Consider the following 17,601-nt stretch of genomic DNA (forward strand, 5'->3'; position numbering starts at 1 on the left):
GGTTTTACAAGGACCTAAAACCAAGAGTTTAAACCAAATTTTACAACCAGGTTTTACAAGGACATGAAACCTATAGTTTTAAACAAACAGGAAAGGAAAAAGGAAAAAAACCAATAAAAGCACCCTGACCAGAAACTAGCATGCCCAATCCATAGCCCGCACCTATAGTAGCTCCTTGATTATGTTCACCATTTCTTTACCTGCTTCTGTAGTACTCTAGATGATGTCAGCAGATGAAGGAACAATAGCCCAAGAGCCTAAGCCACCTTTTTCCTTGTGCTCCACTTTGTTCTCTTGCTTGGCCCACTAGGACTCCCCACTCTAACATTTCCAAGTGACATGATTTCTTCATTACTTTTCTTTCCTAGACTAGCCATTGTAGCACAAAGGCTAGAAGTAACCTGTTCCATTTTGAGGCCACTCTCCTTAATTAGGTGATGAATCTATTGTCAGATGAATATTCTTTTAGCTTTTCAAGAATGTTGCCAATATGTACTTCCAACTGGCTAATCTTAACCTTTTCGGCATCCAAATTTCTCTGCATAACCTCCATTTTCTTTTTGAGAGTCATAATTTCATTATACATCCATGAGTCACCCAGAAGAGAAGTGTTCACTTTGATCTTAGCAGTGTGAAGAAAGAAGAGCTTAGCATCATTCTTCCCTTCATCCACATTCCTGGGCTTAGAGGAAGTAACAGTATTAATCTGGGATTAGTATTAATTTCCATATTCTTCACCCTTTCCTCATTCACCCCTTTACTCTAGCTATTATCCTTACCAATAGGGTATTTGTCTTCACTCTCCTTACCCTTTTCCTCCTCCAATTTCTCCTCACTGCCATTATGTGAAGGGTGATCACTCATTTTACCCTCCTCCTCGTGGGTCTCTGACCTCGTATTTCTGTCATGACTTCCCTCAACATTATCTTTGCCAGTAGACACCCCTTTACTCCTAGAGTACCCATCCAGGTTGGAGCTAAAATCCCCCATTTTTGTTTTCTCATCATTATCTATATCCATCTTCTCATTATTGTCTAATTTCTCAGACTCCATTATTTCCTCAACATGTTTCTTTTTCCTTTCCTATTTTGAAACCCTTTTGTTCACACTTGCCCCTTCTTCAACCTTAATTCTCTTAGGGTGGGTCTCACTACCAGTCCCTTTCCTTTTCTTATTGACTAGAGAGGGCTTTATAGCCTTTACTTTTACAATAATTTTCAATAAGAAAAAATAATCCTTCATGCAACACAGGACAAGACTCTTTTTTCCTATGTGCATAAAGGCTAAGAAGCAGGGAGTATTTCAAAAAAAAAAAGGAAGAAAATCCTATCTTTGTGCCTAAAATGATTTAGGAAAACAAAGTGAAATTTATGGACCCTTTTAGCCCTACCATCAAGAATAAAGTACTCATGGATACAAGACAACACATCCCTCTAGATCACCTTTATTTGATTCAACTCATGGAAATTCCCATTTTTCTCCAGATTCTTCTCTTCAACTTTTGTCTTTGGAAATTTCTTGAAGGCCGCATTGGAGATGCTAGTTTCCTTAATAATTTTTAACCCTTCTTTTGGAAACCCTATAACCTCAACGATAAAATCTTTAGTCAAATACATTGTGACCCTATGCAAAGTGACCCTATCTTCAAACCAGTTTTTGAAAAAAGCTTTTGTAATATGGAGCTTGTAACCATGGAGACGCTCTAGATAGGTTGTCACATTACCTTTTTGCAAAATTTTCCAAATAGAAGCCTTGGCCTTCCAAGCTTTGTAATTTCTTAGCTCTTGCTTCCTTGGTTCCTCACCCATCTCGAAAACTTCAAAATCTCTGTGTGAAACCAAAGAAGCACAACCCAGAAAAAGAAGTAATGAATTACAAATTATCGAGGAGCTAATAACTATACTTACGTGCTAAGTGAAAATCATAATTACATTTTGGTGCTTCCTTGGGAATCTCAATTTGTCCTCCATAAACCCACCCACTCTTTTTCATAAATTTTCTATCTTAGAAAATCTTCCTTCTCTTGCATGTGTCCTATCATTATTAACTATCATCGTTAGCTCCACACTCTTGCTTAGATCAACATGCCACCTCAACTTGTTTTCCTGATAGACAGCTTGGCTGGCAATCTAGTTAGTCATAGAATTTCCCTCTCTAAAAATATGAGAAAATATAACATTATCATATTTTTTATTTCCGTTATACTAGCTTCAATAGACCAAGTGATCGAGCTCTTGTTATTGAGCATATTAATGATATTTAGTGAATCTCCTTCCATCCAAAGGTTTTGATAACCAATTTTCACAGCCAGCCTCATAGTATATAGCGCTTCCATTGCCTTAACTTTATGGCTAGTTGAGATCCCAATAGGAATAGCAATAGCATTAACAATTCTTGAAGTATGGTCCCTCAACACCCCCCAAAACCAGCTTTGCCAGGATTAAGACTAAACTTTTCCATGCAGTCATGTTTAGGTCCCAAGTCTTTGAAATGAGTGTTTCTATGCATGCTCTTAACTAGAGTATCATTAACATAATCTTCCATTGTTTTATGCATTATGTTGTGAAAGATCATTGTGACAACTCATTGGTATGTAGTTCAAACATTCTTTAAGCCAGATGGCATCATGTTCTAGTAGAATGTCCCCCGTGTACAGGTGAAGGCACTTTTTTCTTGATCTTTTGGTGTAATCTTAATTTGGTTATAGCCATATAAATAATCAATTATTGAGTACATTTCATACGTAGCTGTCATACCTACTATCATGTCAATGTTAGGTAGTGGAAAGCCATCCTTTAGGCATGCTTTGTCGAGGTCCCAGAAATCAGTGTAGTCTTTGATAGATTTTTCATGTTTTGAGACCAAGACTATGTTGGATATCCATGTAGCATAGTCAATAGCTTGAATGAACCATCTTTCGATCATTTTTCCAATTCATCTTTGACCAAAAGTGCCACATGAGGGTGCATCTTCCTGAGTTTTTGTTTAACAGGTTTTACACCTAGTGTGATGTAAAAGTGATGCATGATGAGATCAAGGTCTAAACTTGGCCTATCTAAGTATGTCCATGTAAAGTTGATCTTCTTTTCTTGGAAGAAGGCCGTGAATTCTCCTTTCTCTTTAGCTAATAATGACTATCCAAGATGTATGATATGCAAATGTTCCTTAGTACCCAGATTTACCAGTTGTATTGGTTCTATTAGGACTGATGTATGTTCCTAAAAATGAGTCAAAAGTGCATTAAATATCCCATCCTTAGGCACCTCAAATAGGTTTTCAATTTTGGATATGTCTTCTCTTTTTACTATTTTAGGCTTTGATACTACAACAACATGGTTTTCACCATCAGAGCACCTATTTTTTGCTTTTTGATTGTATGACTGGGATATTTGATGTCATCTTTTAGTCATGTTTAAATTGTGCTCACTGGTGGAAGACATTACTGGTTCAACAACGTTTAGGTAACAGATGAGAACATACTCATTCTGGAACATAGGGACTTTGCTAGATGTAGTGTTGGAGTTCCAATCTATTAGGTCAGGATATATAGTGGAAGAGAAGTGATCGGTTCAAGTGCATTTATAGTACAGTCATTGAAAGCATGTACAAGTAAGTCAAGGCCTAGCACAACTTTGTCTAGAGGTATGTTCAAATTATTCTGAGTCCTAACAATATTAACCAAAGATAAGTTGACATTAGTAGAGTGAAACTCATTATATTGAACTATAGAATGCTCTCCTACTTCAAGTTGGTTTTCATATGTGTGAACCATATCGATATCTTTGTCAGAAGTTGTATCCGAGAGAGAATTAAACTAATATTCTCAAGAATCAATGCTATATGAAAGTAGATTGAAGTATTCTACCATAGTCATGGGTATCCGTTCTCCACTTTTAGTATCATCTTGTTTTTTTTTTCAAATCTCTTGACAATGAGAGTTTGGATAGACTCATTCTATTCCAGTTGATTTAGGGGAGTAACAATAGCAATTTAAGTAGAATTGCTATCAATTTTAGTAGTACTAACGTGTGGTACAAAATCATTTGGATTTGCAAATAGTGTGGAAAAATCTAGTAGAATAGGATAAGAAAACATATCCTCATCATCAGAGCTTTCCTCCTAATTTTTAGAATCAAACTGATATTTAGGCTCAGGTGGACTATTGGACTATGGTACAAATATGTTGATTCCAAAGTGAAAGAGCACTTTATTAAAACCTAGGCCTTCTATGTCATGAGGTCATCTAGATGTAGCTTCAATCGGATCAATTATACCTTTATTGTTTTTCCCTATAGGACCATTTTCTTTATAGCCAAGTTGTTTCATCAGTTTGAGGCCTTATCCATACTTTTCAGGAGTTATTTCACAAGAATAAATGATGATATCAGATGGGACCTCTTCCCTATATAGCCAAGCAGAAATGACTATGTTCTCAACTTCATCTTCTAAAGGTATGGTGGCCTATACAAAAGTGGCATCGAAGACAATCTAAGGTGGTACAATCTAAGGTGGTACAAATGTTCTCAACTTTATCTTCAAAGGGTCTCCTATAGTGACAGGGATATATAGGAAGAGATGTTAGAGATAGTATTGGTTCCAATTGATACCCTCCCATACCAGTTTCTTTTATTTTTAGAGTCTTTTCCATGTCTTTTAGATTGTCAACATGATTTTTAGTGGAATCTCGATTGGTTAGAACAAAACTATCAACAAATTTTAGCATGTTGTAGGTGTAGGTGATATTGGCAAGTATTGTCACCTTCGTCCTTTGGAATGAGAACTTTATGTATTGGTGATAAGTTGAAGGGACTTCCTACATCTCGTGAATCCAAGATCTTCCTAACAATATGTTGTATGCTAGAGGAATGTCAAGGACCTGGCATATGACATCTTGTTCTATGGATCCTACTCTAATGGGAAGAACAACAAGACCCTTGGATTTTTTTTTCTTCTTCATCATATGATTTTAAGGTAATTTTCCTACGAGGATCAATGGACTCCTCATCATATCCCAATCGAGTCAGCAATCTAGTAGAACAAGTATTTAGACTAGCACCATTATCTATAAGCACACAACAAATGCATTTCTAATAGATCACGACTTTGATATGCAGCAGATGGTTATGAGGATGACTTAGAGAATAATCATCCTCTTCAAAGAAGGGCTAGTAGTCAGGTGAAGTTAGATGACCCACCATAGATTGAAACTGATCAAGATCAAGATCCTTAGGTATGCTAGCCTTGGTAAGAGCTTTTTCGAGAATCTACCTATGGGCATGCGAGATTCTGAGCAGTTCAAAAATGGTAGTTGGTGCATTAGTTCATTTCAACTATTCTATAGTTTGTAGTGTTCAAATATGTTGCAAGTTTTGTGTTCTTATTGGTTGAACTGGAAGCAATTTTTTTCTTTGAGTTGTTCAGTTTCAGAAGTAGAAGCAAGACCTTTGAACACTATTATGGTATGGGATTGTGTGACAATATTAGTGCAAGATTGTGATTTTCATTGATCTTATTTGAGAGACGTAGCTCCTGTAAGGACAAATGGAGTCTTTTCTTTTACATTGTCACTTTTCCCTTTGATTGTGACGAGTCTAGAGGTTCAACCATATTTATCACACTATCATAATTGGTATATGTGTAGTTGACTTTGTTGTTGTTTCTTTAATTTAGATGTTTCTTCCTTCTCATATGGAGGGAATGGCTCTTCAAATTCTTTATGATCCAAGTTTTTGTTATGTCCTCCCACAACTACATCACTATCATTAATGAGGTCCTAAATCTTATGTCTCAGTTGAATGCAATTGTTCATTTTATGACCTTTTTTGGGTGGTAATCATAGTATGCAATTTCCCTCCACCATTAGACCTTTCTTGCGGATCACATGGATGAGAATTATCCATAGGAGTGAGAGTCTAGCTCTAAAGAAGTATCATGTAGACCAATTCAAGAGGTTCACCCAAGGGTGTGTATTCACGTTTGGGTCTAGAAGCACATGATGTATTTTTAGTGTTGTTTCTATATGGTCTAGTATATGTAGAATCCTTTTCAGTAGCTTTAGATTTTTGTATATTGTTTGTTAGCTTAAAATTTGTTTTAGGATGTTTGGGAGTGATATTTTCCACTACTCCATGTACCGCATCTTAGTTTTTATTGATGTATTTGGATTTATCTTTGCTAGATTTGGACCCTTGTTTGTTGTCTTTTTGTAGGGTTAACTCACCTTTCTTAACCATGAATTCCTTTATGCAGACACCTTGTGTGATCATATCTTTGAAGGTTTTGGTTCCTTGAAATTTTATTTTGTACCTAAAATTAGGTAAGAGGTTGTCCATGAATATGTCAAGATTCTTTCATTTAGGCATCTTGTGGGAATACTTAGTGAACAATTGTCTCTATCTCTGAAGAAAGGTCAAGAAAGTTATCTTGTTCTCTGCTTGAGGTTGCAAAGATCATTTATGTTAACTGGATGTTGGATTTTGTGTGAGTATTTTATATTATCATTAGTCCCAGTGGACAATCATGAGAACCACTCCATAGCTTGGCTACCCAAAAAATGTGGAAACAAGCGCATGAGGTACATGTTTGGTCATTTATGAACTCCATAGATAGGACTCTGAACTCCCTCAAGTGATCTTGAGGGTTATATGAACCCACATATTTAGGTAGTTCAACTCCTTAGGGAAAACAAGGTATGTAAAGATCCATTTCAAAAGAAAATGGACAAATAACATCTAGTGTGTATTGTTTAGTAGGTTTGTCTTTGTCCTTCATCATTTGTACCAATTTAACTTGCATAGATTTGAGTTGCTTTTGAAGTTTAGAAGTTTAAAATTATTCCTCTTTGATGACAATAGTTTCTACATTGTAGTTTGGGGGTAGCTTGGCTCCTTCTTGAGCTAGTTTGAGGAAAAACTTTTCTTTTTCCTCATTAAGTAATATTTCCATCATCTTTTGGAAGCATTTGTCTTTACGATAATTTTCTATGTCTTTTAGTGGTATTTCTTCCTTTTCCCCATACACATTTGTTTAAGTGTAGTGACCTTTGAACTTATCAGTTCTCTTGTTCTCGTCTCTATTTTCTCCTCTACTTTTTTCTCTAGTTTTCTAGTTTTGGTGTGTCATTTTTTTTGTATGCAATTTTTTAGTATGTAGAGGTTTGGAGGGTATAGGTGTCTCATACAAAGGTTTAGTTGAGTTTGCAAGTATAGGTGTTATATTTGTGTTGAAAAAGTTAGGTTCTGATGAAGACCTTTCAAGGTTGGGATGTTCTTGAAATAGTGGATTCCTTACTTGACTAAAGTTTATGGGATAGACTTGTCTGATGTAAGGTCGAATGATGGGTGAGAGAGATCGAGATGATTCCTCCCTAGATATATCGGGTGAAGGAGACCATGAGGATCCTCCATTGCACCCAGACCATGTATAGAACTTAGAACAACCTCTACCTCGACTCCTACATCTACCTTTATGTCTTCTAGCTCAATGTAAAGGAAACATGTTTCCACTTCTAGTTGCAACAATCATAGACAATGATTTGTAATACTTTTTGAATAAGACCACACTTAGAATCAGTTATGATTGATGACTATGAAATTCAAACTTATGAAACTGATCACCAATCAATAATATAGCATTGTACACCAACAAGAGAGTTAATGCCATAGTGCACATATTTTCTCTCTCAATGAAAACCCAATTAAGGCAAAAAATAGTGGGGATGATACCTTTAAGATCATGTACTAATACATAAATATCCCTATAAGAGGATTTGACTCTGTTGGGATTTTATACGATGCATTTATTAGATTTGGTCCTATTAAGGGACAAGTCCATGTTAAATGATTGAGCCCTTATTAAAAGGTTCATATCCCTATTAGGATGAGAAAATGGCTCACTAATCAAGTACATTTCCCAAAGGAGAAGGTTATACCCACCTTCAAGCGACTCAAATTATTTTTACCAATGTTTTAGTTGTCTTACTTAATTTTTTTATCTTGAAAATTTATATTTAAGGGAGCTTGAGAATTTCATTTTCACATCATAGAGAACAAGAGACATCATCTACATGCATAAGGGATTCATCATAAGACACAAGAGACCATACACGAACACACCAAAAAGAACATTCAAGATCTCAAACATTCATCAAGTTCAAGTCTTCTTTCTTCCTTCCTTCTTCTACCAAGCTTAGTCCATCAAGGTAGTCATGGAGCTTTGATTTCAAGGAGGAGATCTTCCATTATTCCATATAGGTTCTTCAATTCTTTATCAAGGAAAATTGGAAGCACTCACGTTCATGAGGTCTTGACTACATAGTTTCTTTTTGTTTTTGTGTTGATTCAATGATATTACATTACATGCTTGATTACATACTTAATACAATTGCATCTACATTGGTAATTATACTCTCCATTATTAGATTCATTTCTTCTTCTTGTTAGCATTTTCTTCATCATTTACATTTTAATTTCAAGGTTGATTCCTTAATCCAGGGCTTGACCAAGACAAGCCCTACCCCAACAAACAACCATTTTTCTTTTGTGTAGGTTCCATGCTTGGATTTTTAGATAGAAATCTGAGTAACCTTTTTGCAAAAATTCTAAGATCCACAGAAGTTTAGGTTCTTATATATGTTGACCTAGGTTGATCTATACCTCCAAGTTGATGCATACTTTCCATTACAATGTATACATCACCAAGGGTGGACTTGTGCCTAGGACATATTATTTTTTGAGTTTTGTTTCCGTTGGCTTCCTAATTCTAGATTTGGTCTATGTTTTATTACTATTATTTTCAAACCTTCAAAGTGTCATCCTCTTCACATTCTTAATGTAATTTTCATTCTTATTTGTCTATTTATGTTTCAAATCTATATTCTTGCATGATTATGGTTGATCTTGTGTTACTTACAATTAGATTGAAATTAACATTAGGCAAGTTAATCAATTTATTTCATCTCCCCATTTTGGCTGACACCGTTTAGCGTGCCAAATCAGTCTATCACAAGCTCTTGTAGACTAGTGGTGATGTGGAGAGAGTCGACCAATGACTATTTGGAAGTATTTTGTCCTTACAATTGATTAGTGATTTGGGCCTACATTTTTTATAAGTAAAGTTACTTTATTTGGGCCCAATTTTATAATTTGATGTTGAGATGCACTTTTTATTATAAAGTAATATTTTATAACAGTGCACTTTATTTTATAAGAATATTTGGATGCTTCTATAATGTTTAAGTGACTTCTAGAGAAAGCTACTAAAAAATGAATAAATAGACCCTATGGGTCTTGCATTTGATCATCCAATTTGTATTTTTTCCCTTGACATCAGATTGTGATTTAGTCACATAGTCTATTATGGAGCCAAGTGGTTTCAGATAGTCACTAGGTCTTTGGGAATGAGTCTCCCTTGGATTTTGCATAACTGAGGAGGTGAAATATCCTTTGAAGGGTTGCACATTTGGAGGTGATACTATAGTCACTTTAGCTAGGACATCATTGGGCCTAAGGCCAATTTTTAGCATTTCAGGAGGCATTTTTAGCAGGGCCGAAATTATAGGAGGCCGTTTTTAGCAGGTCCGAAATTATAGAAAGCCATTTTTAGCAGATCCAAAATTTTAGGAGGCTTCTTTTAGAATACCCGAAATTATAGGAGGGCATTGTTTGAGGACTATTCATTTTCAGTCATGGATTGATTGTAGGACATGTTTAGAAGGCTTAATTGTGGTGGAGGAAAGATTTCTGGCTGCTAGTTTGTTTTTGCTACAAATTTGATCCAATTTTCAAAATTTTAAGATAGGGCTTTGGAACCACATTTTTATTCATATCTTCCTCATTACCCAGCATATCATTCTGGGTATTTTTGCATCAGATTTCTATCGTCAAAGAGATAAAGATATGTGCATTGTGGAGTTCCAAAATGCCATGATTTATTTTTAAGGATTTTTTTTAAAACTCTTAGATATTTTCAAAAATTTGCAAGGAATTACATTTTCAGATTTGGGGTGACTTTGGCTTGGGTGTTGGCATCTTCATCATTGGTAAAAATTATTACAACCATCTACAATCAAATTTTTCACTTCTCATTTGGCATTTGGCATATTTTCTAAGAAATGTATGTTGTCAACTGAGTACAAAATATAGCTTCAACACTTTACTATTTTACATTGTACTTGTCTTTGTTTGCCATTTGGCATTATTGGTATCAAAGGAAGGCTAGGATTTTGCAAGTGAAAGAGTATTGTAATTTTTAGATTATCTATATTGCCAACCTAGGGTTTGATTATCATATTTTGTAATCCATGTAAATGCCAAGAGTCTTGGCCATATTTCATGAGCATTGTATTAGAAATTTTATTGCAAATAAGGAGATAATAGTTGTTGGCATCATTTGATCAATTCAATATCATTTATTATTAGCTAGTTAGTTTGCATACCAACTATTTGTAAAAATGCCAATTAGCTGTAGGTGTTCATTTCTCATGCTTAGATCATATATATGCATTGAATATTGCCAAAATTAGTTGCACATTCATGTTAGGTCATTGTTTAGACAATCTGGAGTGCTCTTGGAAGCATTCTTATTGATGCAAATTGAAGAAAAGAGTCATTTTAGCAAACTGAAAAGTTGTATCAGTCATATGACCCCTTGTATGCAAAGTGTTTGACAAAATTCTTCGAGCCTTCAATCGACATTTTAAGGTCAAATTTGAGCAGGGTCATTACAATTAAGCATTTAATCAACTCAATCAATTTACCTTCACATATGAAATCTAAGGTGAATTAGCATTGCATGGAATAGACTTTTTTATGTACTTCCTTAGTATAATTTGAGCTTTGTATTAGCATCCCTTCATCTTACTTGGGTCTTGCTAATCTAACTTGAGTTATATTGAGAGATGCCTAGAAGTCCCTCATTCTCCTCCATTTGAGAGTCTAGGTGAAGATGTCAATTGATAAAGACATCCTATTAAGTGCTTCATTTTCCCCCTTAACAATTACACTATCACTTTTCAACTTTGGAAAGATGATCCACCTTTGGTGGACATGTTAAACTATTTCTTTTCCAAATGTAGGTGGGTGCTTCACTTTTAGTGGAGGTCACACTATTAATTTCCTAGGTTAGGTGGTTCATATGTTATCACTTTATGTATCATGCCATTACATTAAGACACTTGTCATAAGCTTAAGCCTTCTTATGTCTTACATTGGCCTACTTAACCAAGGGGTCTTATTTGTAATCTTCATTCAATTAAATTCAATAGATTACATCCTTTATAGAATAACATTGTTCATCTCTCTTGTGCTTTCATAAAGTGCCTTGATCTTCGATGATTGTAATCTTCTACCAATCTTGTGCAATATAAAGCATTCTATACCCAACTTTAATATAAGAGATTAACTAAGGCAATCCCCTTAATAGTCCAAATTTTTTCTTGTCCTTTGTAGCTGTAGATTTACTTAGATGGAGATATCCAACTACTTAGGAGTTGGGCAATATATTCTCTTTCATTTCTCTAACCTTTTTCGTGAATTATCTTTAGTAGTTTAGTTTATTAGTTTTTGCTATGTTCTTTGTGTTATTGTTAATCATCATATTTTATAGTTTTATATTCATGTATGATTTTTTGTTGAATATTCCTTCAATTTTATGATCATATACGATGATAGCCTTCTTGTGATAAATTTATTCCACTACAATACTTATTATAATAAAGTTTGATTCCATAAGTTTGTAATTTAGAATTTAGTAAATCATATTTCATTTATTTCTCTTATATTTGGCTTATGACCATTATGTACATTTTCTATATTCTAAAGTTGTTTTAGAGTTTTAGTTGTACTTTGTTGATTGTCATTTGATTTAAAACTAGTTAATCCTAATTTAAGAGCAAGGAAAATCATTTTTCTATACACTAAACTAAATCGTTGAGTTTTTAGGGTAATGCATGGGGGCCAATATTGAAGGCAAATTGCTTTTTTGCCCCCAAACACCGAAGACCTTGAGAAAGTGGCTCAACAGATGAGCCAATAGAAGGAAGAGGTTATTGCTACAATTGCTACAGCCAATAACATTGCATAAGATTATTTATTTCCCATTTTTTATTAGTTCTAGTTAGTGGTTGGTCTTTTGTCTCTCTTGTGTATTGTTAATTTGGGGCCTTTCATACTTCATCTTATGTTATAGCTTTGTAAAGAGTTTCGAGACCCCTTCAAAAGCTAAATTGCTAATTTTTCTCTTTTACACAAATAAACTAGTTCATATATGAGAATTGCTAAGTACAAATGAATAATTTGGTAACTACATGCATTTTTTACCCATAATAAGATTGTCTATTACTAGAAAACAATATCTATAAGTGCAATTGTGGTTGGTCTTCTATCTCTCTTGTGTGTTGTTAATTTGGGGTCTTTTCATACTTCATCTTATGTTATAGCTTTGTAAAGGGTTTTGAAGGCTCTTCACAAATGGAATTGCTATATTTTCTCTTTTACACAAGTAAACGAGTTCATATATGAGAATTACTAAGTGCAAATGAATAATTTGTTAAATACATGGATTCTTTACCCATCATAAGTTTGCTTATTACTAGATAATCAATATCTATAAGGGCAATTCAATGTTAGAGATATACAGTAGGATTTTTTTACTATACATTAATTTATGGTATTAAGAAAAACATTCTATCAAATAAGTCATTTGAAGTGTAGAGAAGAGGATTCTCAAGAGTATGTATGTTGATTTATTTTTTGAAAATTTCATCATATATTACTTAGACAAATCGCGTAATGACCATGTCATCATTGATATAGCCACATTAATTGTATCTTTATTGATTTTTTTGATTTATTGAATTATCTAAAATCCTCCAACAACAAAGATTGATTCAAAATATTTGAATCAAATAATTTTTTAAGATAAAATTAATATTTAGCACATATTAATTAAATAACAGCATAATAACTCATCGTTATAATTAATTAATCTTCATAAAGTTCATTAAAGAACCCATTTATTAGTACTTGTTTAGTATAAATTTATTATATAGTATATAGAATATTTAAATTAATAAAAACATTATATAGTACTTTTACAATAATAATATATGTATATATAATATTTTTAATTGACTGATTTTTTTGTGTAAATATAATATCAAAACGTGTAAAAAGTATCAAAGTATTATGTTTTACAATCCAACTTAAAATAATATAAATTATATCATACAAAATATAACTCTTAAAAATTATAATGCTTTACAATCCATTAAAATCAACGGGTTAAAATCATTCATCCAAAAATATCTTATAGAAATTATTAAATTATATATTTTTATATCTAGTTATGCACAATGTATTGATTTTCTAATTAAATTTAAAAATGACATATTGAACTACTTAAAAGAAAAAAAAATTAATAACTAATAAAAGCGGAAAAACAGGTCCCCGGTACCTAAGAGTATGGGGGTTAGTAGAGCGCCAGGGCCTCTCGTGGGTGTCCACTAAAGTTCATTACCAAGTGATTGGAGGAATTAAAAATCTTATCTAAATATCCAAAGTCCAGTACATTGTAGTAGTGAAGGATTTGTTGAAATGATATACAAAAATCAAAGAACTGTCAATCGTCCACGCGTACGATATTCCCAACCAGGGGAAAAAGGGCTATACAAACATATAAGGAAGTGGATTAAACACACGGGTCTAGTCTAAGGGCAAAGAAGAAAAATTTCAGATTAAATACAAAGATTTTAATAATTGTTACACTCTGGATCCTATTAATGGAACAGAGTGCTGAAGATAAGCTGCTGCGGCTGCAACTCCACTTCCCAATTTCACAGGGTATCCAACATCCTTCAATATCATTTCCACGCCGCTAAGGCATCCCAGCAGTTGTAACTGTTTTCAAGATAAAGTTGAAATCAAGTGTTTCTCGCACTTAAAACGGATTAAACGATTTAGAACAACCCTACAACTGCCATTCTTAACAAACTCCCTAGAAATGTTCTGTTTCAAGATAAAACCTAGCAAACTGCAAATCATCTCTATTAAACTAGAAATAGAAATTTCAACTCAAAACTTGGTAATTTGAAGTAGCATTACAAGGAAAAGGCATTGTACTGCGGAGGAAAATGAAAACTTTTACCTCATTTAGGTTTCCAAGGTGTCCTATTCTGAACACCTTGCCAGCAACTTTGTTGAGACCAAGACCCAGACTCATATTGTATCTATTCCACGCCCTTTTCACAATGTCTGCACTGTTAATGTAAGGCGGAACAATCACCGCTGTAACAGTGTCACTGTACCATTCCTCTCTCTGCGAGCAATTCTTCAACCCCCATGCTTCTACAGCAAGCCTGCCCACCCACCGCCACTGTTAAACCAGTATAAAATGTTTGCATAGGCCTAAACAAGTGTAAAATGTTTCATGGCTGTGGCGTCAATTTGTGCATTCACCTAACTAAGAAGTTAAACCGAGGTTTTCATACAAATCATGTTCCGTGATAGTGGGTATACGATTTGTCAAATTTGATGTTGAAAATGTGAAGTTTAATCTTGGAAAACCTGTGTTTAATTTGTTTACATTGAGATTTAATATCATGAGACTAGATCTTAAATGTGATTTGAAACACTACAGTAAACAAATTATTCCCAATTTTTCCAAAAAACTGTTATTATCGATCTAATGGACTTTGGAAATCTTGTGTACATTAAATGTGATGTTGCAAACAAAAGAGACTGAGAAAACAAACCTGGTGGCCCTGCCTAGTCGGGCGTGCCTGGCAATGACATTATTTAGTCCTTCCTCAAATAGAAGGTCAAGCGCTGCGCGCAATCCATATAGAAGTTGAATGGAAGGCGTATATGGCCAAAATGTCCCCATCTTATAGAACTTCAAATAATCGTTCCAGTCAAAAAACACTCTCAATGATTTTGCACTCTTGGCTGCTTCCATGGCCTTCGGGCTTGCACAGATAATACCCATTCCAGTTGGCATGGAGAGAGCTTTTTGAGAGCCAGTGAGTGCTACATCCACTCCCCATTCATCCATGCGGAAGTCAAGAGCACATATTGAAGACACGCCGTCCACAAGAAGCAATGCAGGATGCCCGCAATCATCTGCGCAATGCATTAATCTTTAACCAGAGTATAAGAATACAGGTTCTAAATGTCAATTCTCTCAGTATTCATTAAACCATCAAGATGAAATGAATATTGTATTCTATTTTATTATTTAATGTTGTTCAGAAACTCCGCCTCTCAAGATGTAAAGCATTCATATATTTTCATTCTTACCCAGCACTCTCCGTACAGCTGCCAAATTGTTGGTAACACCGGTTGCAGTCTCATTGTGTACAATGCAGACAGCCTTTACCTTGTGCTCTTTATCTTGTGAAAGCTTTGCACTTAGTACTTCAAGATTAGCCCCTCGACCCCATTCTGAGCTTACAACATCAACGTCGAAGTTGAGACGTTGCATTTGGTCGATCCACAAGAGACTGAACTGGCCTATCTCAAATGAGATTATTCGATCTCGTGGCGACAGCGTGTTGGTCAGAGCACTTTCCCACGCACCCGTACCTTATTCATTCAAATTCAAACCAATTACAAAATGCTCTTTTACCGATTACAAAAGCTTTCTCTAACCTAAGCCTTCCTAATACTTCAGCATAGAAATCCACGGAACTTACTACAGATCATTCTTTCACAAAGCAAGCTTACATCACAAGAAGCCTCCTCTTTTCAATCTACTTAACAATTCTGGAAGAGCATAAGGACTTAAAAGTAAGCATCATCAAACATAGATTATTTATATTATATTTGTAAAAAAATATTAAATAATATGTCATCATTCATATTATATTTATAAAATACTTGCATGTCATCATTCATTTCAAAGCAAAATTGATCGGAATAGAATATTACCATAAATATCAAATATAAATATTGAATTCAAAATAACTTTTATGATTTTAAAATTACATTTCAACAAATCTACTTGTAGATTAAACTATATAAAAAACTATATCATTTAAAATTTACCAAATATTTAATAAAACAAAACATTAATTTTTCTAATATAAATTAAATAACAATTCATAATAATTATTAGTTAAATTTAAAATTACATTTCAACAAATCTACTTGTAGATTAAACTAAATAAAAAACTATATCATTTAAAATTTACCAAATATTTAATAAAACAAAACATTAATTTTTCTAATATAAATTAAATAACAATTCATAATAATTATTAGTTAAAATAAAGTGCAATATTGGAAAAGACAAATTAAATTTTTTAAAAAGTAATTAATAATAATAATAAATTATAATATTGAAAGGTAGCCAGAATTCTCGGAGAACGTAAGACATCTAAATATTATTTAGATGAAAATTTTGAGAAAGGGTAAACCCTCCTCTGCCAATCTTGTGATATAAACCTGGGAAATTTTGAATAACAGTAGCCGATGCCTAGTACTGTTGTGAAAAAGAGAGGACCTCAAGCGAAGATAGCGGAGTCGGAAATAAAAACAGCAACAGATTCCTAAAACAACAGTGAAGAAAGAGAAAAACCGAAGCAAAGATATTTAGGAATCAGAAAATGATAACAAATGCCTGAAGTAGCAGTGACGAAAGAAAAGAATCGAAACGAAGATAATTGTAGGAATTGAGAAAATGAGAAGAAGTGATACCGCAGGATATAAAAACAGTAGCAAAACCCTAATATAACAACAAGAAAAGGAAAAATCAAAGCGAAGATAATTCAAAAGAAGAATTAAAGCGAAGACAGCTGTTCTAAGAATTCAGAAATAATAACAGACGTTCAAAATATTAACGAAAAGAGAAGAATTAGAGCGAAAAAAGGCGGCAGCAGAAATGAAAGAAAGTAAGAAAAACCTGTAGTAGGAATGAGAAAGGTAGTGCCAGAGGTAGTGTTGAAGATTCTCTTGACATCTTCAAGGAGGGTTTTGGTGAAGGCAGGGATAGCAGGGGCGCGGTAGTCCTCATTGTTTCTGTTCATAGCACGCAAAACAGGCTCAGGAATGTTGACAGGCCCTGGTACAAACAGGTGATGCCTCCCGGGGGCATAGTAGTAATCCATTTTCTCCCTTTCAGATTCCTGCAATTCTCCCTCCTCCCGCCTTTGCCTTTACTCTCTCTTACAGCTCTGCCGGCCTTTATCCTCTCATTTCTCCGTAATGATATTATAAATAAAGCAAAACCTATAAATATGGGGACGAGATTTGGATGGGCATCGTGTGGCCATGCCCAACCTTAGCCTAAATGACGATGCTTATGGGGACACGTCGATGTGGATTAAACAATTTCGTTCCTTATTTTTTCCTTTTAGTTGCCTTGCTTTATCTTTTTCTATAGCCCCTCATTCGTGAAAAAGATCTCAGCTTTTATTTTTATTTACTTATCTTTACATAATTGTAGTATGTAAGTGATAGAATAATTTTATTATATAATATATCTATTTTTTATTTTAATCAATTTCTTTTATAAAAAAAAAAATTGGACTTCAACCGTTTCTATGGAATTATATTCTTATAATTGAATTATATAAATGTGTAGTATTCAAAATGAAATATTTTAATT

At 34.0% G+C, this 17,601-nt stretch overlaps 1 protein-coding gene across 1 annotated transcript; it reads right to left on the bottom strand.

Moving 5' to 3' along the window:
- Nucleotides 1–13,522: 13,522 nt before the first annotated feature.
- Nucleotides 13,523–17,200, bottom strand: AGT (alanine:glyoxylate aminotransferase). The gene is made up of 5 exons (XM_089787914.1): nucleotides 16,897–17,200; nucleotides 15,294–15,578; nucleotides 14,750–15,116; nucleotides 14,143–14,353; nucleotides 13,523–13,895 (listed from the first exon to the last, which is right to left on the bottom strand). Exons 1-5 carry the CDS (start codon nucleotides 17,099–17,101, stop codon nucleotides 13,758–13,760), a joined length of 1,206 nt encoding a protein of 401 aa, XP_089644040.1. The 5' UTR covers nucleotides 17,102–17,200; the 3' UTR covers nucleotides 13,523–13,757.
- Nucleotides 17,201–17,601: the final 401 nt, after the last annotated feature.

This window comes from Cupressus sempervirens, chromosome 6, assembly GCF_028749045.1.
Source record: "Cupressus sempervirens isolate cs-2001-9-10 chromosome 6, ASM2874904v1, whole genome shotgun sequence".
In the NCBI taxonomy this organism is placed as follows: domain Eukaryota; kingdom Viridiplantae; phylum Streptophyta; class Pinopsida; order Cupressales; family Cupressaceae; genus Cupressus; species Cupressus sempervirens.